This window comes from Typha latifolia, chromosome 1 (assembly GCF_019914945.1).
Source record: "Typha latifolia isolate L0001 chromosome 1, TyphaL0001v2, whole genome shotgun sequence".
Taxonomy (NCBI): domain Eukaryota; kingdom Viridiplantae; phylum Streptophyta; class Magnoliopsida; order Poales; family Typhaceae; genus Typha; species Typha latifolia.
In genome coordinates, this window is record NC_133086.1 from 22,806,135 (window position 1) to 22,829,959 (window position 23,825).

General features: G+C 36.6%; 3 protein-coding genes and 1 non-coding gene across 4 annotated transcripts; 1 reads left to right on the plus strand and 3 right to left on the minus strand.

Annotated features, from left to right (window-relative positions):
• Positions 1–1,186: 1,186 nt before the first annotated feature.
• Positions 1,187–5,102, minus strand: LOC140780605 (rhamnogalacturonan I rhamnosyltransferase 1-like). The gene is made up of 8 exons (XM_073126256.1): positions 4,317–5,102; positions 3,648–3,715; positions 3,458–3,546; positions 3,207–3,372; positions 2,834–3,123; positions 2,515–2,719; positions 2,265–2,422; positions 1,187–1,865 (listed from the first exon to the last, which is right to left on the minus strand). Exons 1-8 carry the CDS (start codon positions 4,636–4,638, stop codon positions 1,622–1,624), a joined length of 1,542 nt encoding a protein of 513 aa, XP_072982357.1. The 5' UTR covers positions 4,639–5,102; the 3' UTR covers positions 1,187–1,621.
• Positions 5,103–7,969: 2,867 nt separating this feature from the next.
• LOC140790718 (uncharacterized) lies at positions 7,970–19,004 on the minus strand. Its single transcript, XM_073140960.1, has 11 exons — positions 18,562–19,004; positions 17,033–17,190; positions 16,106–16,328; positions 15,823–16,006; positions 15,555–15,758; positions 15,205–15,339; positions 14,468–14,596; positions 13,242–13,651; positions 11,679–11,889; positions 10,636–10,829; positions 7,970–8,823 (listed from the first exon to the last, which is right to left on the minus strand). Exons 1-11 carry the CDS (start codon positions 18,918–18,920, stop codon positions 8,616–8,618), a joined length of 2,415 nt encoding a protein of 804 aa, XP_072997061.1. The 5' UTR covers positions 18,921–19,004; the 3' UTR covers positions 7,970–8,615.
• A 79-nt stretch (positions 19,005–19,083) lies between these two features.
• LOC140780815 (U11 spliceosomal RNA) lies at positions 19,084–19,210 on the plus strand. The gene has a single exon (XR_012107577.1). It is a non-coding gene; the product is annotated as a U11 spliceosomal RNA (small nuclear RNA).
• A 589-nt stretch (positions 19,211–19,799) lies between these two features.
• LOC140781863 (uncharacterized) lies at positions 19,800–23,008 on the minus strand. The gene is made up of 6 exons (XM_073128139.1): positions 22,576–23,008; positions 22,012–22,112; positions 21,540–21,637; positions 20,856–21,058; positions 20,662–20,705; positions 19,800–20,020 (listed from the first exon to the last, which is right to left on the minus strand). The coding sequence occupies exons 1-6, from the start codon at positions 22,922–22,924 to the stop codon at positions 19,955–19,957; spliced, it is 861 nt and encodes a 286-aa protein (XP_072984240.1). The 5' UTR covers positions 22,925–23,008; the 3' UTR covers positions 19,800–19,954.
• Positions 23,009–23,825: the final 817 nt, after the last annotated feature.

Consider the following 23,825-nt stretch of genomic DNA (forward strand, 5'->3'; position numbering starts at 1 on the left):
CTCGGCCGTCCAATGGCCATGTAGGCTGTAGCAGTACGATAGGTCCACAAGAGGAGGAAAATTATATGATGCCTTACTCGGTGCTATGTGCATTAAAAGCTTATCCTACACTTAAAAAAAAGTAGTTGGTGGAATGGAAACTATACAATGGACTACTCGGCAATTTCAACGCCGACTTATACACATGTTCATATTAGAGTTCGCCTTTTCCCCACCACTATGCCAAGTGGCAAGTGGTAGTTACTATGTATGCATAGCCTTAAATATTGTAGCATGATTTTGTCATCATGACGACCTTAGGTTGTAATGGCTCTCTCTCTCTCTCTCTCTCTCTCTCTCATACATGTATATATATGTAAATTGTAGTATATACTAGATAGGCATATTATGGAGATAGTTTGGTTATTTGATTATATTAGACGTCAATGTTGAATTATAAAAGAAATTAAATGCTTGAGTTTAGAATATGGTAAGCTGAGTTGGCGAAATGACATGCAGCTAAATACAATGCCCAAATAATGCTTTACATCATCTGGGTCACAGTCATTGTTAGATAGATTTGATTGAGTAGTAAAGAGTAGTCATCTATACACACGCATATGAGTATGACAACTGGGTTAGCTGCACCTAATATATGTACTAGGTATATTTAATGCATGATAATTTGAGAAAAAGTTACATTATAAGCAAGAGATTCTAACATCACAACATGGAATACACATGATCGAAGTAGAGCTTTTTCTTTTCTTTCTTTTTTCTTTTGTGATAATAAAGGTAATTATAATTGCAGCAGAGGGTTTTTTTTTTTTTGGGTACAGGAGAGAAGAGGAGGATGAGTTGGCCGAGAGGATTAGCCTCGTGGCTTTCTCTTTTCTTTTGATACGAATATCTTGTGTATAAAGGATGTTCTTTCTTCAATAATTCAGCACAACGAATATTTTCATAGGATAATGCATAAGACCTAATAATATAATGATGGAGTTATGCACTCATGATTCATTCAAGAAGTAGGAAGCAAGTCATCATGAGCATTCCAATAGGGTCAACAAAGAGACCACCAAAAACTTCCATAGAGAATAAATTTGTAATGCAAGTAATCATAATTATATCAGGAAATGAATTATAAACAAATTAGGAGTAGCAGTAGTAGAAAGAAATGCAAAGATTTAGGGACTTTGAATGATCATTTTCAGAGATGAAGAGGGAATGAACCTTCTGCAACTATGAATCCAGATATACATCTAAAATCTCAATCTTAAATCAACTATTGTGAAATGTGCAGCTGGAATTCACTGCAATGAACATATCCTCAACTCTCATCTTGTGACCTCTTCCCCTCTTATCTTTCCCTTCCCACCCACCCCCTTCTATACAAGAATATCGAATTTTATTTGTAGAGAATAAATAAAGCTATCTTATAATATAAATATGTGTATCTAAGAGCTGCATCAGAAGAACACCCTTCTCTCTTCTGCTATAGCCACTTATCAATCTCATTGTGGTTTCATGCAAAATCCTGCCTCCACCTAAATCAGTCTGGCTAAGGCCCAATCCATGATCCAGGTCAATTGCTTTCATGAAAGAATAGCAGTATATAAGTCGAGTAACTTTGCCAAGAATCTCATGTAGTCCCTCGCTCATCGGCCTGTTGTAGACATTCTTGGGGATTGGCGTAGAAGTAGTCCTCTTCCTTTGGCCTGTCAGGAATCACTACCCTCCTAGATGGCATTCCCATGCGACTTGCATGTGCTGCCTTTACTGCAGAGGAGAACTCATCCCAGCCCAAAGAGCCATTGTTGTACTGATCTACCAGCTCCACTATAAGCTTTCGATCCAATAGGACCGTTTTCCTGAAACCCAAGTATCTGAAAACATAATAGGAAGAACAATAAAGGCATGTCAAAATAGGATAAACTACTATAAGCCCAACCAGAAGCTTTCTTTGGCAGAGATGAAAAACAACTGTTTGAACACTTCAGATATTTCTAGTGACAATTCACTTGGGTACACACTACAGAGTGAAATGACTATTTGCAAGAAGAGCAAATACTGCCAAGTAATGGCTTAAAAAGATGTTGATGAGATTAGTCATCGTCAAAATTACGTCATGATTTAAATTTCTTGATGAATAACAACAGAGCTAAATAAACATATTAAATTTTTGTACCAGTCGTATTATCACAGACAAAGTTGAATCACATCATCATGAATGTCATGCTAAAAGTCACTAGCAATGTACAGTTTAAATGATAGAGATAAAATACCTGCGATGGCCTTCAACCACTTTTGCCATGTTACCATCATAGGTAGGAACAAAGATGTCACTCTCTAATGATACCAAATAATCTAACGCTGCCATTTGGGATGAATGGTTCTGGAAGAATCTGAGATCTGAAGGTTCAAGTAGTGTTTCCTTTCTCACCTACAGCATTGTTAACTCGATCAACACTAAATAGGAGACTACAAAGATATTGATAAATTTAAGAGTCAAATATATACTGTTGCAAAACTGACCACATTTGGATAAGCTGCAGTCAAGGCAGCCATTCTTCTTTGTCCACCATATATTTCTCCTGCAGCAATGTATATCTGGACACTGCGATCAATATCCAATGCTCTCAAAATCAGAGCAGTCTCCTCTGGTGTCAACGGACAGAAACCATCTTTCCTTTTCAGATCAGAGTTTATAACTTTCTCTTTCCACCATGGATAAGCATATCTGATAACCATGCCCCACAATTTACACAGTTTAAATGTGTTTAATCCTAAGAAGTAGTTTGACAGAATTACACAATCCAGGAGAGAAAGGGAAACAAATAAAGATCATCTATACCTCATTCTTGTCAGCTCTTCGGCCTCTTCATCAGTGCAACCTTGGGTACAGCCAGAGAAAGCCAACATGTCCATTTCATAACGCAAATGAAGAACCAAAAATGGGCCATTCTGACGGAGCATTCTGATCACTCGTTTGCCCAACTCTTCTATTTGAGGGGTAAACCTCAGGGCTGCATAATTCACTCGACACCGCAGTTTCTGAATCTGGAGTGGTAGACCATTATTAGCCAGCCGGGAGTCAGTTTTGTTCAAGTGAACAACCTTGTACTTCTGTATTAAAGGTAGAATCTGTTTTAAAAAATTAACCGTTAGCCTCTTTTCTAAGATGAATAATAACCGCTGCCTCAACAAACCATACAGATGCGACGAACCTGATTATGGTAATAAGAGATATCAGACCAACTAACAGGTGGCATGGAATAAACCATTCCTAGTTCAACCCTTCTTTTTAGCCTTGGCGGCAGTTCTCTCAATATCCTAACCTCATCTCTCAATGAGGTTATAAAATGGTCCATATCAAATATATCTTGGAACTCACTGCAAAAATAGTATTTCTAATGATTAAGAGAAAATGCAAAATGCTGAAACCATATTTTCTGAACTAAGAGAGAGAATAACTCACCTTGGATCAGCCCAAAATGAGGCTTTATCCAGTTCTGGCACAATTAAAGTCACATTCAAGTATCTTGCAATAGCAACCATGTCACATATCTGAAGAAAAACAAAGAATAAGTTTCTTGTTATATGATCAATTGAATTGCACAAGGGCAAAGAAAAGAGCAACGAGAATAAAAGTCAGATTAAATGCTTACGGCAGCTCGCATCTGATTAAGCCCACCATTGCATGAAACCATCAAATAACCATTATTCTTGTACATTCCTAGAAAGAAAACTAGCATCAAATATTTAGCCAAAGCAACATATATGTAACAAGCACATGCATGAATGAAAAAGAAGAAGAAGAAGACAGCAACAGGCCGAAGCTAATCAAATGCACTTCTTAATAGGAGAATTCACCGTCAAAAGGAAACGGAACAAGATAGGAAAAGATATTGCCAGAATTTGGATTCGATCATCAACATTGGAGTAATGCAGAATCGGATTAATCACAATATACGGTCCTAATTTCTTGAACTGGACACAGAATCAGCAACGATTTTAACTCGCCATCAAACAATACCACATCTACTAACCTAAAGAAACAAGGGGCAATAGTTGAAACCCAATATTAACTTTTAGCCAATCAAAAAAAGGCCACCAACCACAGCACAAATGCTACGGTATTTTTATAAGACCCACCGTGTACAACTCTAAATTTCCAATACGTAAACAAACCAACAAATGGAATATCAATTTTGAGTTTCTTCTTTCAAGAACAAAAAGTAGCTAACCCAGAAAAGAATCGAAAAAAAAAAGTCTTAAAATTTTCAAACCACCACCCCAAAAAAGTTGGGTTCTTCTCTAATTACCAAGCAACTTACTTTTGGGTGGAAGAACGACCTTCTCCAAGATGACAGAAGCCGTCGACGAGGGATTCGGAGAGAGAGGCGAATCCGAGGGGGTGAAGCAAGAAGGCCAGCCTTTAAGAACCCTCGGCCCCCACATCTCCCCGAGCGCCGTGAGCTGTACGACGCACGTCCATAGCAGCACCGTCGTGGTGGCTCGAATCATCCAAAGCTTCATCCGCGAAGCCTTAAGCTTCTCCGCCCCAGGCTTCAAGACCATCGGCCTCTTCCCGTACTCAGATCCCATCACCTTCTCAAACCGGCACATCCTAGGAATCCACAGCGATTTGATTCCCATTCAAAGAACATATAACCCTAAAGCCAAATCATTCAAACCTCAACGGCAACAGAAAGAATAAAAAAATCTCCTCGATTTCACTCAATGTAGGTAAAATAACACCAAGAACAACAAATGAACTCCAAACTTGTTCACAAGCAGGGACCTTCTATTCTTTTAATCCCAAATCGTCGAAATCACCCTCGAATCCGCCAAAAAAGTTACTAAAGATGTGACCTTTCTGCCCATCTCGGCACCCACTCACGATTTCTACTGCGATTACTGCTAAGCAAGAATCGCCAACCCGATTTCCTTCTTCGGACGGTCAAAAAGAGATGCTCCCCGTCTTCCCGGAGATACCGAGATCGGGAGCTCGATTCGTGAGTTATGGGGATTTAGAGAAATAGTAGGGCCAAAATGTTCCGCGAGAGATGCGGCCAGCCGCTCGGAGATGGCGAGATAAGAAGAGTTCGATCCCCTTCGAAGGAGACGGAATACGAGCAGCTCTTGGGGTGGCGTATATATGAAGCCACTTTTAATCCTAACCATTGATCTCAACACCCCCCCCGGCACACCCAACCAGCGTGTGCCCCCGCATTAATCCCTTGCGGGACCCACCAATGTCTGCGACGTGGCAGAATCCTAGTGGTCCATTGGATGTTTCGAGCACCGTCAGTTACGGCTAAATGATTGGGTTATTCACGAATTTTAGGGAGGTGGATTTGATGTCAACCACGATGAACGGCCTTGATTTCGCGGCGGTGGATTTATCGCTTCCGTGACCGGTACCGTTTGGTCGCTCCGTTCGCCCCCGTGAGGCGCTGTTCTCGTGTCGGCTGAGCCGTTAGGTAACGGCTACGGGGGGACGTTATAAATGGAAGGATGGAACTTTCTTTTCTTTCCCTTCTATTAATTTCCAAATAATATTTTAAAAAATTTATCCGTGAATAATCTCAATCATGAATCAACCTGGACTATTTTATCACCTTCCAATTAAAATTACCAAAATTAATAATATGAAAAAAAAAAACTCTTTTCGTGGAAGGTGATAAGCTCACCTCAGGGTCATTGGGAAGTCCCTGTAACAAATATTAATTGTCGTAATTAAAATAAAAAAAAAATTAAGCGCAGACTAGAAAGGGCGGATTAAAAGCGATCTTGGTGTCGCCATCAATCATGATTAAATTGGACGGCCACCATGACGGTGGGATCCACAGTTGCCTTCACGCGTGCTCCTCCGAATCCGACGCTCGTAGTTGACACGATCTTAAGTTGGTCAAATTAGGAAACAAGGACTCAGTATCCACCCACAAATATGATCCTCTCGATGGAATTTCGACCGTTGATCACCGATCAACCGGCCAGAAATTTTCTCTAAGACCAGTGTTTTGCGTGACTGTCCAAGGTTTTTCAACATTTTGAAGATCTAGTCCAAGCCTGAGATTTAATTAATAAAAGTTTTGGGGGTGTCCTCCACACGTAATTCATTAGATTATCTCAATTTTTTATTATTTATATATGTAAGTTATGCGTAGAATTTGATTAGTGATTCTGTGTTAGAAAAAGATTAATAGTTTTTAACAGTACTAAAGTTAATAAGATGACGTCCATGCTTACTTCATAATTAATAAAATGATTAGTTTGTTAATAAGGACTAAAACATTCTTTTTAGGTGGAGGTGGTCGGCATATAAGGGCTATTACGCGTTATGTAGTCCCACGAAGAATAATTAAAAGATCAAATCGACCAATGGTATTTATGTGGGCCAAAATAATGACGCTTATTATTATATGGATAGTGTTAGTGTCAACCAGCAGTCCACAGAATGAAACTTGTACATATAGAAATTTCCTACATGTAGAAAGAGTGGAGCCCAATTTAGGCTTGCACAGCCAAAATAGTGACAAAATTATGGAAAGCTAAACTACAATAAGCCCAAAAATGCATTGAATTCTTAAACATATATATATATACATACATATATATATACTAGGCAAGTAGGCATGGTGCTTGGATGTAGTAAATTTGAATCTCAACTGGCATCGATTTAATTAGGATATTATTATATTTTTAACTTTTTGTTAAGAAAGAGTTAAATATATTTTAACTCTCTATATTTTGGGCAAAAATCTATTTACTTTTTTTCGAGATTTGTTTTGTACTAGTATGCTTTTCGGCACTTTTGAACAATTTGTAACCGTTAAGATATCCGCTTAGAATTAACAGTATCTATGTCTTTTTAATTTAAAAATTGTCTAGTATTTCAACTTATATTTTGTATCGGTAAGCCACCTAAAATCTAGATTTAGTTTTACTTTTGTTTAATAATAGTTGGATTTAAAATTTAGTTAAAATTACATCGAGCCGTAGTGATACAAAATAAAGTTCAAAGGGTAAAATAATTTTCATCCAAATCACTCACCGTCAAAATGTATTTAATCTTCTAAAGAAAACTTTCTAGTATTATAAGAATACATTCTCTATTTGGAGATTCCATCAGTTTTGTTTTGACCCACTACCAATTAAAAGAAAGTGATTATTACAGGGAGGAGGATAGGAACTGCCTCCTTGTCTCTTGTGGCTAAAATGGGATGGCAGAAGAGACTGAATGGGATAAGTATTCACACACAAAACTCACACAGGGGTCTCATACAGAGCAAAAATCTGGGCCAATCCAATGAATGCACTATGTTCTACAGCTATTTTATATATCTCAGATCCCAAGAAGTTTCATTAATGGCCCCACCTTCCAAACTGGAGATCATGTTTGTGTTCATTACCATTAATTGTCAGGTTCCCTAGTCACATTGGATCTACAAAGAAAAATATCTAGTTGATTATTAAATTCGATCTGTAGAAATTCTTTTAATAAAGTTTTTAGCTTTACATAAGAATTTATGTTTTGATAAGACTTTGTCACTTTTTCTTGGATCTCGATCTCCTCGCCATTGTTTAGCTTCTCAGCCTCAGCCTCAGCCTTGTTGGCTGAGAAGGAGAGATGGCATTCTTGAGACATTTCCTTGTTTTTTTACTTCTATATGCTGGTAGTGAGTTGATATTCTCAAATTTCGGCTGGATGACTTTCATCTGGTACAGAAAAGAACAAATATTAATAAAATTGAACATTCTTAAGACTATAGCCCTCTATTATCTATTTCTTAAGACTAATCCTCTATTATCTATTATCTGGGAACAACCAGATCAACATGCACTTGTGCAGTGCGCAAGCATTTGACTGACCAGATTTTTGTTGATCTTTTGATTCTCATAATATGCTTGTAATCATGTGTTGTCATACCACTTAGAAGAAAGTAATTGACTTTTAGTGGGCACCATAAATACCATATTGCCATTTCTTAAAGCTTTTCTTCCAGGAAAGAGAATTCCAATTAAAAAAGGAGTCTAGTCATGCCACACTTGGATGACTTCAGACCAATATGTAATGAACTCTTATATGTCAAAAAGCTTCATATATGGTTTACAATGTACAGAACTGGGTTAGCCATAGGTTTAAACATTAATATCATAGAAAACCAAAATGTGATGAGTTATAGTTGACTAACTCAGATCTAATAATACTCGCAAAGAGCTGCAAGTTTCCTACAAATTTAATTAACACTATTTTGTTAATTAAATTTGGGACATGAGCTGAAAGAGGGATCACAATGACAGCCTGATGGTTAGAGTGGATATGGATACAAAAATTGTTCCAACAATCAAAGGGTACTGCATCCTAGTTTTGTCTTTTTGGAGAAAATAGTCCTTTATCTCTGAGGAAATGAAGAGCTGCAAGGAGAAAAGTATCCACATCACGACTATTTCCTGCCTCTCAATTAAGAGATTGAATGAATGCAACGGTCAAGATATTAGAGGGAGGGCAATGCTTAATTTTGGAGGAAGCTTGTTCTGGTACAAAGAGAAGATGCTTCAAGTTTCCAGGGACTTGAATCAGTATCTTTGCAATCGTAACTGACAGCAGCATAGGTTTCCCAGAAGCCTTAATCTTGATTCCCATGATCATGCATCCCTATTGCCTTGATAAGGAAGGCATACTCAAAAGCAGCATCTTCGCAGTGTATGAAACGACCACCCTCACCATAATGGCCACTGTGCATGTCTGTTTTGAGAATGACTGACTGTGAGCAGGAGGTGCATGTGATCTCCCTCACCTTTGCCACCCACTTAGCAGCTTCCCACACTCCAACCCTGAAAGAAAAAAGACAACCAAAACAAGCATTATTTCACAAGCTTAACATGATATCCAAGTTAAAGTATCTTAACTTTGACAACAGAAAGGAGTCCCCAGATAATATGAAAGAATACAGCGATATATCAATATTGACTTTTTTAATAAGGTTTCAAATGGATCGTCATGTCATAAAAATCCAAAATGGAGTTGCCATGCAATATCCCTCACATCTCTAGCTCCTCTTTTCTTCTCATTCATGATTTTCACAATACATTGGTGTGCTCCATGGACAAGAGAGCTCTATCTTAATTCCACAGCTGAAACATCCCCCTGAGATAATGGACCATTTTAATCAGAGGCGAAGCCAAGAATTTTCGTTTAGGGAGGGGGCCAACATATCTAATCACCTAGATGTACTTTGTGAAAATATTTTATTGTTATAGTAATCCAACTGAACATAATCTATATACAAAAAGGAGGAAATATACCTAAAAGATTTTTCAGTTTTCAATACTAGAATGTATTTATTTAGAAACAAAAGAGTATATGGACAACTTTTTTAGATATAAGGGGAGCCAATTAGTACTCTGTATAAAAATCTACTATAAGTTTTTATATAACAAATAGGGGCATGATTTTATTGCATTAACATAACAAAGTGATTGACCCAGAAATTCATAAAACATAAGCATCAGGTAGTAAGCAGAAGAGGCCACTTACCAATTGTACCATATTTTGACCCACAGGAAAAAAGCTACCAGCCAATATACAAGAAAGTACTATTGGAATATTAAGTCATCCTTGCAAAATTGTGTTCTCCTTTTTCATTCCTTAAGAGATATTAACATGAGATATGGTGCTATTCTGTGTAGTACTTTGAGCCGATGAATTTCACTGTTGTGTTAGAGGCAAAAGTTAAGGGTAAATTTGCGCATACATCCATTTCTCCCTTCCAACACCCCACCTTACGCAGGACCCTCGTACATTGGGATGCCCTTCATCACGCTATCATTTATACTTGCTTTCGTCTTTCAATTTATAGATCTAAGTCTACCTCGAATGTGCAGTTCAGAATCACCCATGTGGAGGTTCTAATCCATGTTGTAGTGATCATGTATCTGACTCTCCTCATGTATAGCATCACAAACTAAATAGACTGAAATTTGCTAGACAGTATCATAGGTGCATAAATTGTGTGCTATGCATGACTTAGTAATCACTGATTCAACCAGATAACAGACAAGCAATTATGCGCTCTCTAATTATTCAATAAGAAGACTAATAAGCCTGTTTTAGGCAGACCTAAAGATAGTTCTTTGATATAATGCTCATGTCTCAAAATTTGATGCCTAGCCTGTTTGAGAACATAGTAAACTGCAGATTCCGTCTGAACTAGGTGCTATACCATAGAGAAAATGAAAATAGTGACAACGGTAGATTCTCTGAGCAAGGGTCGATTCACTGTAACAAATTCAAGCCAAATTGAAAATTCATATGATATCAGTCAAGCTGAATAGATGAGATTACTGTGGCGAATATTTAATACAAAAAAATCAATCATATAGAAACGTGGAGCAACTTCGTGCTACTCCCTTGAAAAAAAAACTTGTTTTAGTGTATCTACAAACTGAGGTACTCTTTGATGCACATGAAAGAACCTTCAAGATACGAAAGATAACCAAAGAAGGAAGTCAACAGTGCACTATTACTGATCTAATACTTGCACCAATAAGTCAATTTCCGAAAAAAATCAACAAATTCCTATTTTACAAGAAATGGTTGCAAAATAAATCTAAATATTGCATGATGAAAGTTGAGTTGAGGCATACCTTGAGTCATGAAATGATGCTGTAACCAGCACCGAAGGATAACATACCCTTGGAGATATATTATCATAAGGAGAATAACAAAGAATTGCCTCAAATTCATCTCTGTCTCTAGGGTCACCAAACTCGTCATAATCCAAAACAGTGAGAGGTAAACTAGGATCCAACATTGTGTTGCAGATATCAAGAAATGGAACCTGCTTCAATTATAAATGCTTATCACACATCTAAGAATAGAAGCTCAACGGCTTATTCAAGAACTCACTGACAATTATAAGTTCTAGCTAAAACAAAGATTCCTAGGTTAGATTGAAAACAAACATTTCAACAAAAGCCAAAATAATAGGTGATCTGCATGGAGTAATATAAAGCTGCACTTGCAGTTCCACTAGGCATTCTACTTTACCTTCATGAACGGGTAGTAAACTTTTTTTTTTGTGGGTAAGTGGGCAGTAAACTGTGTGATAGGGACCAGCTTGCCTTCTTGGATAATAATTACCTATGGTCTTTTCCCAAAAAAGAATCTTACATTTACCATTCAGTAAACAAAATAGAAGAGTATAATGCTTGTCTTTGCAATTACAATTTTTTTAAAAGTATATGTCTTGACTAATTAATAATTATATTTTATTTGAAATCCTGGATCCTGTAGCTATTTTAATTGAACAATCTCCTGCCACCTATAACAAACCTAAATAAATTTGGTTACATTGAAATGATGTGTGTGCATGTATGCGTGTGTGCACATGCGTGCATGTGTGTAGGGCGCACGTGGGGAAATGCAGGTTCATATGTTCGTATGTGTGTGCCTATGCATGTGTGTTCATGTGTGAGTGCATGTGCAACTGCATGTAAGTCGGTTATTGTTCCTTTAATATCCATTTCAATTTCAGGAAAAAATAATATCAGGCTAACAGAAGCACATATTTCATGAGGAAGCATTAAAGAAACCACAAGGTTCAAAGTTCAAACCAAGGAAAGAAAATAAGGCTAAGCACATTATGAATCATGGTTGAATACTATAAATAGTCTCAAACAACATTTACCTTCAAAATTGCAGCAGAAAACAAATCAGGATACATATTGATGACTGCACCGACAAGCAGACCCCCTGCACTGCAGCCAATAGCACAGAGTTGCTCTTTATGAACAAAACCTTCTTTAACAAGATACATGCCGCATGCTGCAAAATCATAGATCGAATTGAGCTTGTGTTCTTTAGTGCCTGCTTGATGCCATGATTCGTCCCCTCCACCCCTGCATAATGATTTGATTTTTCAACTTAAAGATCAAGTGATACCATAAAAGTAAAACCTCATAAATCCTGTATTACCTGCTACTGCAAGTAAATTGGGCATGCTTCCAAAACTGCCAAAATTAGAGAAAACTGGCAATCTAGCATGATTTACTAAGTAATGAAGGACAGAACATGTTTATCCATAGGTAAAGGGCCTAAATGTCCGCAGAATGGAAATAACAGAATCCATTGGTAGAGGACAAAAGGTATGATGTACCTTCACTTTCTCTAGTGATGGGAGTAACTGAAATTTTAACCTAGCAAGAACCTATCAATTAAAAGTAGACCAAACAAGCTCTTAATGGAAGTCAGGATTGGGGCATGAATATAGGAGGAGAAGATATTTTCACTGACGGTGCACCGAAAAATAAATAATAAAAAAGAAGTCCTATAATATGGCCATAATTGCCTACATCCTTAGAAACCTCAGCATAATACAAGTTTACAACCCATCATCTACAACAAAAAAGACTGAAGGATGACAAAAAGTGACACCATCCATCATAGCCCAAGCATTTTCCTGCAACATTAGTCAGAACACCCCATTGGAAAATCTAACATATTTCAATTTTGCATCATAGACATACTCAAAATCTTTTACTTAATATGGCATTGTTTGATGACAATAACTTAGTACATCACACAACACTCTTGGTACTGTTAAAGATTAGGAACCAAAATCTAGACTGTGCAGCATGAAATATAGATACATCCGAGTCATCTCAGATTCAAGAAATATAAGGCAGAAAGAAAAAAAAAAGTGAGAATGTGAAGAATAAGAAGCCACTTAAATGAGTAAAACCAACCTAACAAGTACTCATTACTTCCCTTATCTGACAATGGCAATTCTTAACAAGTTTTGCAGACCCTAGGACATAACAGGGTCATGAGTGAAAAGAGATATATCCAGTTATCCACATCTACCAGTTAAGCAGAAAACTGGATCCATTACTTAAAATACTTGTCAATCCTCAATTGAAGTCTTGAATTCAATACCAAATTATACCTTTTCGCATCATCCATGCATTCAAGATGATAACAGAGAAATATATTTTTTTCATAAATTACCTCATAGATAAACCAATAATACAGCTCACAACATGGTTTATCTGCATTATCTATCTAAATAACACTTTGAGCTAGAGCACCATTCTATGTTAAATAAGTAATGCTAAGAAGCTTGATTTAGCATATGAGTGTTGATTGGAAAATGTTTACAGGTGATTTATTTAAGAATTTACTTGAGCAATCCCACACTACCATGCACATATATATATATAGCAACGTTCAAAGCATCTAAGGATCATCATACCTAACATCTGCATATGCCAGAACCCAACCTCGAGCAAGTAGGCATATGTGATCAGAGCACCAGCTCTTATCCAAAACTTCGCCATAGGCTCCATAACCATGTAAGATTCCAGGAGATCCTCCATGACAATGTGCTTTCGGAGAGTAGAGAATTGTCAAAGGAACTAAAAATCCATCATGTGAAGCAACTTCTCTCCTCTCACAAGAAAATACCTTAGAAAGACTACTCCACCTTTGTGAATCTTGTACAGTTCGCAAATACTGCCAAGATTGTGTATTCAGAAGATTGGGTTGCAAATTCAGGCCATGAGAATTTGTCCCCTTACCGTCTGTAAATCCCATGACTTCTTCTTGATGCAAGATAGTGAGTGCCTGCTTTTTCATGTCGTAGTCAACTGTTACATCAGGCATCTGGAAAGAACAAAGAAAAATAAGAAATGAAGTCAATAATAACAATATAATAGTGAGAATAACTCGAGAATGGCACAAGGTAGTCAGCCAAAGTACTATAGATTAGATCTCCCACAAAATCAACATTCTGAGAGCCATTTCAGCAAAGCAATAGACGATCTCATCATCATAATAAAAAATGCCTTTTAAATAACATGGGTCATCAACAGACACAAGAATGAGATGCTTCAAATCTCCAATAGGATTAACAGTTATACAACCGGCCATCATCCTGACATCAACTCTAGAAACTTCTATGGAATTCCCAACTAAAGCAAAGACGAGCAATAGAGGGCTCGCCACACAAGCTAAATGCCGAGCTTCAGGATGATGGCCTGATCTCTAGTTGGAAGTCTTCATCCTTTCCCCACAAGTCTAGAGGATGTTTTAGAGTTAGTTGCATTCCCAAAACCAGAGAAAATCTATTAGTGAAATGTTACTTCCTTCTCTAACAAGGATCTGAAGTACTGAGAGGTTAAAAAAAGGTCCTTACAAGATAAAATGTTTAACCAAAAGGTGCAAACACAATTCCTTCCATATTTCCTGCAGTATCCTCACAACATATACTAACCTAATGGACATGCAATTTATGCTCTGCAGAATATTACCAACAGATTACAATCAGGCAGTAAAAATACCCATTTATCTCTTCAACTAGCAAAGAGTATAATCAAAGAATTTCCAAAATAGAAGTCAGTATAGTTCATACCAGAGTATCTAGCTCAAATAGATAAAGAAAAATATTACAGATCATATGAAACACATGTAAAACTGTACCACTGGTGATGATAGGACCACACGGTAAATGGATGACATAAAATCATGGTTCGAACCAGGCATCATGGTGCACAAGCTGCAGGGTAGAGGGAAGAACCACGGATTAAGATCCTCTACCTTCTTAGGTTCCTGAAGTAGCAGATCATTTGAAGGGCAATGAGTTAAAAATATAAACACAAAAAGGACAGTTAACCAAAAAGTTAGGTGTGGTTGTTGCTGTTAAAATAATTTCTCAAAAAGGAAGTATCATTACCAACAAGATAACTATGTTCTAGCCAACATAATACAGGGCTGCAGAATTGCAGATATACCTGCATTCTGTTTACTTCATTAACTTACAGGATCAGATCTTACATAGTTGGAACTAACATATAAAAATAGCTAAGGCCCCAAAAAAGTGGACAAATCAAACTTATTGTCAAGAATAGCATTATACACAAAATTCATTTGCAGGTTAGTGTAGCAGCCTTTAATTAGATAAAATAAAATGATTGGATATCAAAAGCACTTCCTCTGATATCCTGGTGTGGAAATGCATAAAGACGAAGCACATAATACATCCAATAATATATTCCATAATACATACCTACTAGGCTCCATCAGTTTATTTTAAAAGAAAAACTAAACCAAGATAGAAATTAGAAAAATGACCTTCTAAGACATCATAGAGAGAGGTCGAATTAAGCTTTCAAGTATATGCCAGCTAACTAAATAAGAGATTTAATGATTGACAATACCTTAAAATTGACATCAATTGGCATATCAATGGAGCAAAACAAGGGCAGGCCCTTTTGGCGAAGGAAAAGCACTAAACTTCCATGAAAAATATCCATGTCCTCAAAGGTGACATTTTCATCTGGAAGAACAACTGCCTGAAATAGGAAATATGAGCAATTTGATTGAAGAAGAGAACATGAATAAGTGGCTTAATTGTAAACAAAGACATTACTAAACCAAAAAATCTGAAAATTTTCAAGTCAGTCTTGGTTTAACAGGCTAAGGTGAAGGTGCAAAGAAATAATTCTGCAGAGAGGGAATTATATACCTCAAAATTTACATTTTCTACAACAATTATGCTACTGCTTACCTGCCACTTGTCCAGCGCTGCTTTTTCAGCTCTACATCTAGCCAAATAATAGCCCCTTGTAGGTGATAAAAAATTCTCTAGAGGAGCATTAGTAAGAATATAGAAGAAACCATAGTGATGCTCCAGAAAATACTGCACTCCAGACACACGCTTCCGAACTGCCCACAGTCCACCCCTGATATTTGTTGAATCAATTACATAAACCTGTAAGATAAAATGAAAATCATAATAACGCATATCAAAAGGTACTTCTTAGAATATACATGACATAAAATGGAAGATGTAGAAGAGAGATTGAAAAGTGACCTTCCTCAGATGATGTCCTGGAGTTAGAATTAATGGTGATATACTTGCAATCTTTTGTGCTTGTAATGTCAACACAGAAATTCACATCATTTTCAGTAAAAATCAAATCATCTGTCTTATCTGATCCTAGTGTTGTGCAAAATACTCTGTAAAATGTAAACACATATAAAATAGAAAGCAATTAAAACCCCAATATTTATACAATCAAATTCTCCCACATCTATTCAGGACATGAATAAAATTACCTGCAGGGACGCTGGGTCTCATCAGAAACAGTATATAGCAAATGATGGCTGTCCTTAGCCCATGCCAAGCTAACAACACTCCTGACCTTTGATGTTAAAATTACATCCCTTGTTTGAAAGTCTTTCACCTCCAGTGCAAAAAATTCACTACCAGAAGTGTCCAAAGTATATGCAAGAAACTTATGATCAGGAGAAATTCGACAACTCCCTATATGAACATAACCTGAAAGAGTTTGTAGTTGTTAATAAGCTTAGTCAAGCTGCATGAAAACGTCGAGACGAGAACATAATTAGTCTACAACATAAAAAATTAAGCTTACAGAATAAGGAAGAAGATCAAAACTACATAACTTGAAAGGAAAAAGGAAAAAACACAACAAAAAGAAATGTGAAATTAAAATCAGCACATGACAACTTGGTCCGTAATAAAGATAACTTTTGCATTGCAAGTTCTATGTAGTTCTAGATGAACAAAGTTTAACAACTAAAAGAAAGGGTGTCCAACCCATGAGACTTCCACATCTAGCGAGGGAACATGTATGCAGGCTTATTCTCATTCTTATAGAGGAAGTTTCCAGGACTTTAACCCAAAATTTCTTGAGGGCAAGCAATTTTGAGAGGCAAAGTAATATTTGCTTTGATCAGGGCCAAACATAACATGTTAAGGCCAATGAGCAAACTCAACTATTCTTATACTCATCAAGAAGGTACATTAGTTAAACTTCAAACTAAACAAAGACGCTCCATATCAAATTTCTAGTGGGACCGCAATCAGATTCAAAACAAGATGCACAAATTATTGATGTGAAAGAACAAGCGAACAAACAAAAATGAACATAATTAAGTTAATATGGCATAAGACCAGGGTAAAGATTACAACAAAATAAGATTCCCATATACTGAGCAATATATGATAGGAGCACATGCCATATTTTTCTGCAATTTCATTCCAATCAAGCAATTTTTCCTCCTTCCCAATGCCACGAATATAACTAAGAACTGCTTTTGCTAAACCGTCAGGATGCTTCAACCTCCTGCATAAGATTGGATACTCCTTCCCCTCAGGTATGTACTGATAGTATAACCTGATAACAAATTAAGGTGCAAATGTTCAATTAGTACAACGGAAAAAGGTTAAAGATCGTCATATGTAGACTAATATGAAGAAGAGTATTTGAACTACAATTATAAAAAAAAAACCATGTTGCTAAGTTGATCAGTACAGTGCTGCTGTATGTTAGTAATCCTCATTAACTTGAAGATAACTCTACGCAAATAGATCCATATGATTAAGTTCATAGATATCAATATCTCAGTTTTGTCACACCCTTCTTTGTTCAACATATATATATATGCCTAAAAAAGAAGACCTAAAACTCACTCTCTCCAAGAGTATTCCAAGCGAAATGTTTAATAAAAAAAGCACATTAGAGTAATGGCCTTGGAGTACCAAGGCATACGATAACAATGAAAACAGACACCAATATAGATACCATATATGACGATACCTCCCAAGATATGATAAGGATTCTCCATGTAGCTGTACCAGTGTAAAGTTTAAATCATCGCTCTCCAGTATATGTTAAATAAATCTCATAAGTAATGCTGCTATACTAAATTTCTAAATCATATTGAAGTAACAAAAGTAGGACTTTCCTATGAAACATCAATTACAGTAATCAGTGCTCCTCAGCAAAGAAAGGATTTGTTTCTTGAAGAAAAATAGTTCTCCTCTTGCTTTTTAACAAGCAGGTAGCATCCTGACCACAAAAACACTAGATTTCATAACAAAAGAAGTATACTTATATACAGTTCTATTCATGTATTTCAAAATGTCCTTTGGAAGAACATGTAGTCTTGCATTCCAGAACGAAGAGACATATTAGGCATCAACCACAAGCCAGTTATGCAATTGTCTAGATAACCAATAGTGCAAGAAAATTCATATAATTTACTAAAATTAGCCTGTTAAAATAAGGATCACAACTAAACAAGATTTGATGTATTTCTAGATGTCCATTGGAAGCACATGTATTCATCCATCACAAGTCGGCCCCTACAAATATCTAGATAAACAATAGTTTGAACAAATTTCATATGAAGTTACTGAAAATAGCCCGTTACATGCAGAATCAAATCTGAATAAGAAGGAATCCGACTAGCGTCTTCTGTTGATGGTGATGACAACACAAATTTATCACGCTTGCATCATAATTACTATATATTATCTTGAAGACCCAAAACAGGTGATATCAATATTACACACGATAGACAATAAGAGTTTTAAATTAAGGTCAAATAACCAAGAAAATAATGAAATATAATGTAAGCAACGTGCTAAGAAACTAAATATTCGTTCTCGCTACTCTTTTCTAAACGAACAGCCATCTCTCATACATCCAGGAGTCCAAACAATATAAAAATAGAAGAAATTAAAGCAAGGGTTTGCGGAATACCATGGCCCCCATTGCTCCGGGGGAGTGGCCACTGAGGCTGGCATCCGAGCCCTCATCTCGGCGGCGAGTCGGCTCCGCAGATCCCGCACGTCGGCCATGAAGGCCTCGGAGTAGGCGTTCTCGCGGTTGAGGTGGTCGAGGAGACCCGGGTCGTCAGTGTTGGCCATCCAATGGTAAGGATCATCCCAGGTTTTCCCATGCGCGGCGACGGTGAAAGGGATCTTCCTGGGAATCGGAGGTCTTACAGAAGGGAACGGTGGGGCTCTCCGCTTGCAAGAAGAGGAGAAGGAAGAGGAGGTGAGGAAGAGAGAATAGAGTTTTGGGAGGTGGGAAGAGGCGAAGGGTTTAACCTTTAACATCTTGGTGGAATAGAAATAAGAGAGGAGTGGTCGGAGGAAGAGACTTGAAGTAGAGTCTAGAGAGTGGTTGGAGAGAGGAAGAATAGTCCCACATCGGGAAATGAGAATAAGTGAAATCGAAGCTGAGTTTATAAATAAGAAAGGAGCGCCAGCGTTGGAATTTTAAAAGGGTCAGTTGGCTATGTATGCCACGCTCATCCTTCGTTGATGGGTGCTGTATGGCTATCAAGACATATGGCTGACATAATTTGTGGAAATCTAAAGGGTTGGCTCGCTCGGCCGATCCTCCCATTTTAATTACAATACGCACTGTTTTGTTCTCTTTGGAAAATATCAGAAAAAACCATAAACTAGATTAGTGGAAAGTTTTGAGTTAAAATAAGTGTAAAAGGCCAAATGATGCTCATGCTAACTGTAAAGCACTTGTTCATTAGCAGCGACAAATAAAACCACCTGCCAGATAAGCTGTCTAATGAGCCGGCTCGAGTGAGCTTGGCTTTGGCTCGACTGAGCCAAACTGTAATACTTTATATACTGTTACTGTACCATACTCTCCTTATGTTTTAAAATTTACTTAACTGAATTGTTATATATTTTAATCTTATAAAAATTTAGTTCTAAATTTTAATTATATCATATCTTTTCAAAATCAATAGAGATTTCTATCAACTTATATTTTTATAATATTTATATAAAAATTATTTTGAAATTGAGTCGAATTAAAATGATTTTAATTTAAGCTTGACACACTCTGAAATTATTTTCAATTCAAGCCTGATCATTGCTGCTAGGCTCGATCAAACTCGGCTCAATTACACTTTAACTTTCTCAGGATTATGATATATCAAATTCAACCTACATGAAAATCTGAACATGATCTGAGTTTCAATGAAACAATTAACTGATTAGAGGAAAATATGTACAAAGAACACAAGCTTCATGTCACTTGATACAATTTTGTCACCACCAGGATAGATCTGAAAGGACACAAAACAATGTTAATGGCAGCTTCTTTCCATCTATTGTCAAATAAACTATACAGCACTGTTGGCCTTCTGAGACTCCTTGGATTTTCTTATGTCCTCATCGCTATCAATACCCTGCAAAATAAAGTGAAATTTCTTACAGCATCAGATAAGTACATTTTCTTCCTTTTTTGAGAGTGCATCGCAAAATGCAGCAATGGCAGTGGGACTGGTCAATGGTCATATAGTAATAATCATCAAAATATAATCCACATGAAAAGTTAGTAACAAATCTGGATCCTTTTCAGTGGTGGACATCTAGTTTATCCCTTGGCTTTCGATTGACCTCAACACTGTGCAATCAAGGCAAACTACATGCATCTACAGCTGTGAGGCAGAACTAGAACTTAAGGACTTTGATAATGCAACGAGAATTGGAAAGGGTGTAACAATGTCACAATACATAGTGCGGTTAATGACAGGAATATATGACATAATGTGAAAAAAAAAAAACTCAGAAAAACTTTCAAATAATACAACGCCAACCAGTTTCCTCGAATAAAAGTCACAGAATTGCTTGCAAGATAATGGCATAAAGCTCAACAAAGAGAAAAAGGAAAAAAGAAAAACAATACTCTGTCTAGGGCCTCGAGGCTTGAAAAATAAACTAGAAGTTCGGTGACCTTGTGAGACATCTCAATCATCCTAATTTGAACGATTTTGTCTCAAACAAATGTATCAAATTTGAACCTAAAAAGCTCTCAAGGTACACTTACCGAGGTGCTCCCAGTCTTATCAACCAGACCATCACCAGCATCATCTGGGAAATGCAGATAGCACAATATTAAACATAAACATATGCAGGTTTCCAGTATTTCTAACAAAAATATCCCATATATTAGCATAGATTTTACGTAATATGCATATGTTTTTATCTTGAGATCAATCAGTTAAGAAATAAACTGGATACCTATATACTCTTCGTCACTTCCAAGATCTCCCAGAAGAAATTCATCCAAATCTTGCTCTACATTTGATGAGGTCAAAGTCTTACTATGCAGCTTTGTGTCTTTTGCTTCCATCTTAGTTGTTTGTGCGGCCGTTGAACCTTCCTTGTCATCTTTCTTTTGTGCTGACTTAATCTTTAACTCCTCCATATATTGCTTCTCATAACTATGGTTGCACAGATATCCAAAGTAAGTAACTTAATGACATAGTTGTTTATCAATCTGGAATGCAAGTGGTAGATTATGAATTATAACTACATCGAAAGTGAGGTGCCCAGTTAGAGATGAATGATCAGCTTTATTGCTGGGTATTTCTTAATATGATTTTCTGCATGCTAACAAAATAATAAAAGTGTCAAACTCCATTGTGAGCTGTGCCTTCCATGAAAATCTGAGCAATGTCAAACCTTAGACTAGTTCCTTCTCCGGTAATTATAAATCAAGCAAATAATGCAGTTGAGGATTTGATCATTAACTCTCCTGTTGAAAGATATAATCATATAACCTAATGAAGATTGACGGATTCAGATCTAGAGTATAGATACAATGACATCTTAAGCAGAGCAACCAAGATGAATATATTTCAAACTTCAAATATCTTACTTACCATGTGTAAAGTAAAACGGGAGGATGAGAAGGACACTTACGGAGAAATATAAGTGTTCACAAGTACAAAATATATCTGCCAAAATTTTCTCTCTTTCATGTAGCGCGGACATAGCTCATATCTGAACTTCGATATTTCCTGAAACACAGGAACAATTTGATCTGCCAAAATCATTCAACAAGATATACAAAAGGAGATTCCACAATAAAAAAAATTGTTTGAATGATAACCTCATCACTCCCTGCAAGTTTCAAGTTATTTTCTGAATTCACATACTCATAAAAGTCAAAGAGCTGGTCAATGAAAGTTGGGAATCAATTGACATACTAATGCTTTTTAATCACCACTTGAATTGAAGATAGAACAAACTGTCTACTATTCAAAGACCTGAATTTTTGTATGCTCATCATCCACAACAATAAATATATCATTTTCTCTGTATTTGGTATGATTTAAGCAAAATATAATTTAAAATAGAAATGCACGAGGAAAAGTTAAAAGGAGGAAAATACCTTCACTGTTGAGAGAACAAGAGTAGCATGCCTTGCTTGCCATTCATTAAGATCCTGCCTAACGTTTGACACAGTGGGAACCTCGGGCATTTCTTGTTCATCTATACATAAAAGACGCAGAAAACTTCCCAATAAATTTGGAAACTAATATAAGAGAGGAACTGTAAAGGGTTATTATGCAGTTTTGATAACCTCAAGATGGTAAAAAACTAGCCTCAGCAAAGGAAGAACCGAATTGACTCCAAAAACTAGAACGTCTGAGACCAGAATCTCTAAACCATCTTTTGCTTTGTTTAATTCTATCTGGCTTTTGTTAATTGTGGTCCAAAAATTTACGTTTTTCATCAGGTAAGAATAAGATTGAACTGTAGCATGAAACAGATCTTTCAACCGAACCAAGATATGTTAAATCCTTTGTTAACCCTACATTAAAGACTGTAAGTGCTCGCTTTCATTCAGATTTTTCATACTACATTCTTCAAAAGAAGATAATTAATGCTTCAACCAAAACAAGCCCAATCATAAACACTCAACAACCACAATCAAGGGCCGAGAAAAACCAACCTTCCATGGGAAAATCTCGAAAAGTGCTGAGTTGAATTCCCTCGACGAACTCCCTGAGCTCCTCCGTAACCCCGAAGCGCTCGAGCTCCTTGGACAGGTCGGGCGCTACGGCAGCAGAGCTGGACCCAGATCCAGATCCAGATCCGGCGGCCAGGGGAACGATTGGAGGGATGGGGATCTCGTTCGCCATGGTTTTCAGCTGGCCGGCGGCGCGGAGGGCTTCGGATCGGATTAAGTCGGCCTTCTTGGTGGCCTCAGCGGCGATCTCCTTCGCCGTGTTGGAGACGAGCTCCTGCGATCGCTTCGCCGTCTCTCCCGCGAAAACCCTTGCTCGCTCCCATATATCCATTGCGAGCTCTCGATTGCTCTCTTCGTCTTTGCCGAGAGAGAAGAAGAAAACGAAGAAAGACTATATTTTCTACAAGGGCATATGCGAATTTTATTACCGCCAACTCGCGAAGTTATGCCATCCGATGATACGAGAGTTTTTATTTTATTTTATTTATTTATTTATTTATTTATTTTTAAACCAAACTAGCACTCTCCAAAACTTTTATTTATGAGCAACTTATCACCAAAATCTATATATTTTAGTAAAACTTTGAACTACTTAGTGTCTTTATAAAACAAATGCCTAACAATTCAACGACAAAGATGATTCTCCAACGAGTAACCATCATCTTATTTGCAAACGAAATAGACGATCTTCTAATATCGCCTTACTAGAACTAAGAGTCGATATCTTTTTTCAAAATTCAGAGCACATTTATATAAGGGGAATTGTCACGCTATTTTATTTGTAAATTATATATTTTCACAATAATATATTTTTATGATTAAAATAAATAATTAATCACAAAGTTATAATTTTTAACTTTTTCTTTATATATTTATTTATATCTTTTTCGTTTAAGATTTGATTAAACTTTGATAAAAAAAACATTATATTTTGTTCTTTTTAATGTGTTGCAGCGATATATATATATATATATATACATATACACGTCCAAAATTAATTATTAATTAGAAATATATGATTTTCAAAAGTAATAATTTAGTATTTTAACGTACCGTATTACTGACGGCTATATTAAAATAAACCCTTTGTTTTCATATAGTTTTAACATATCAGCATTTTATGGGCAATATATTTATTCTATTCCAATTCAATTTGGAATAAACTTCATTTGATTAGGGTTATTCTGCAAATTAATTCGCGATAGTTTTCTCCCACTTTGTTTAACCTCGAA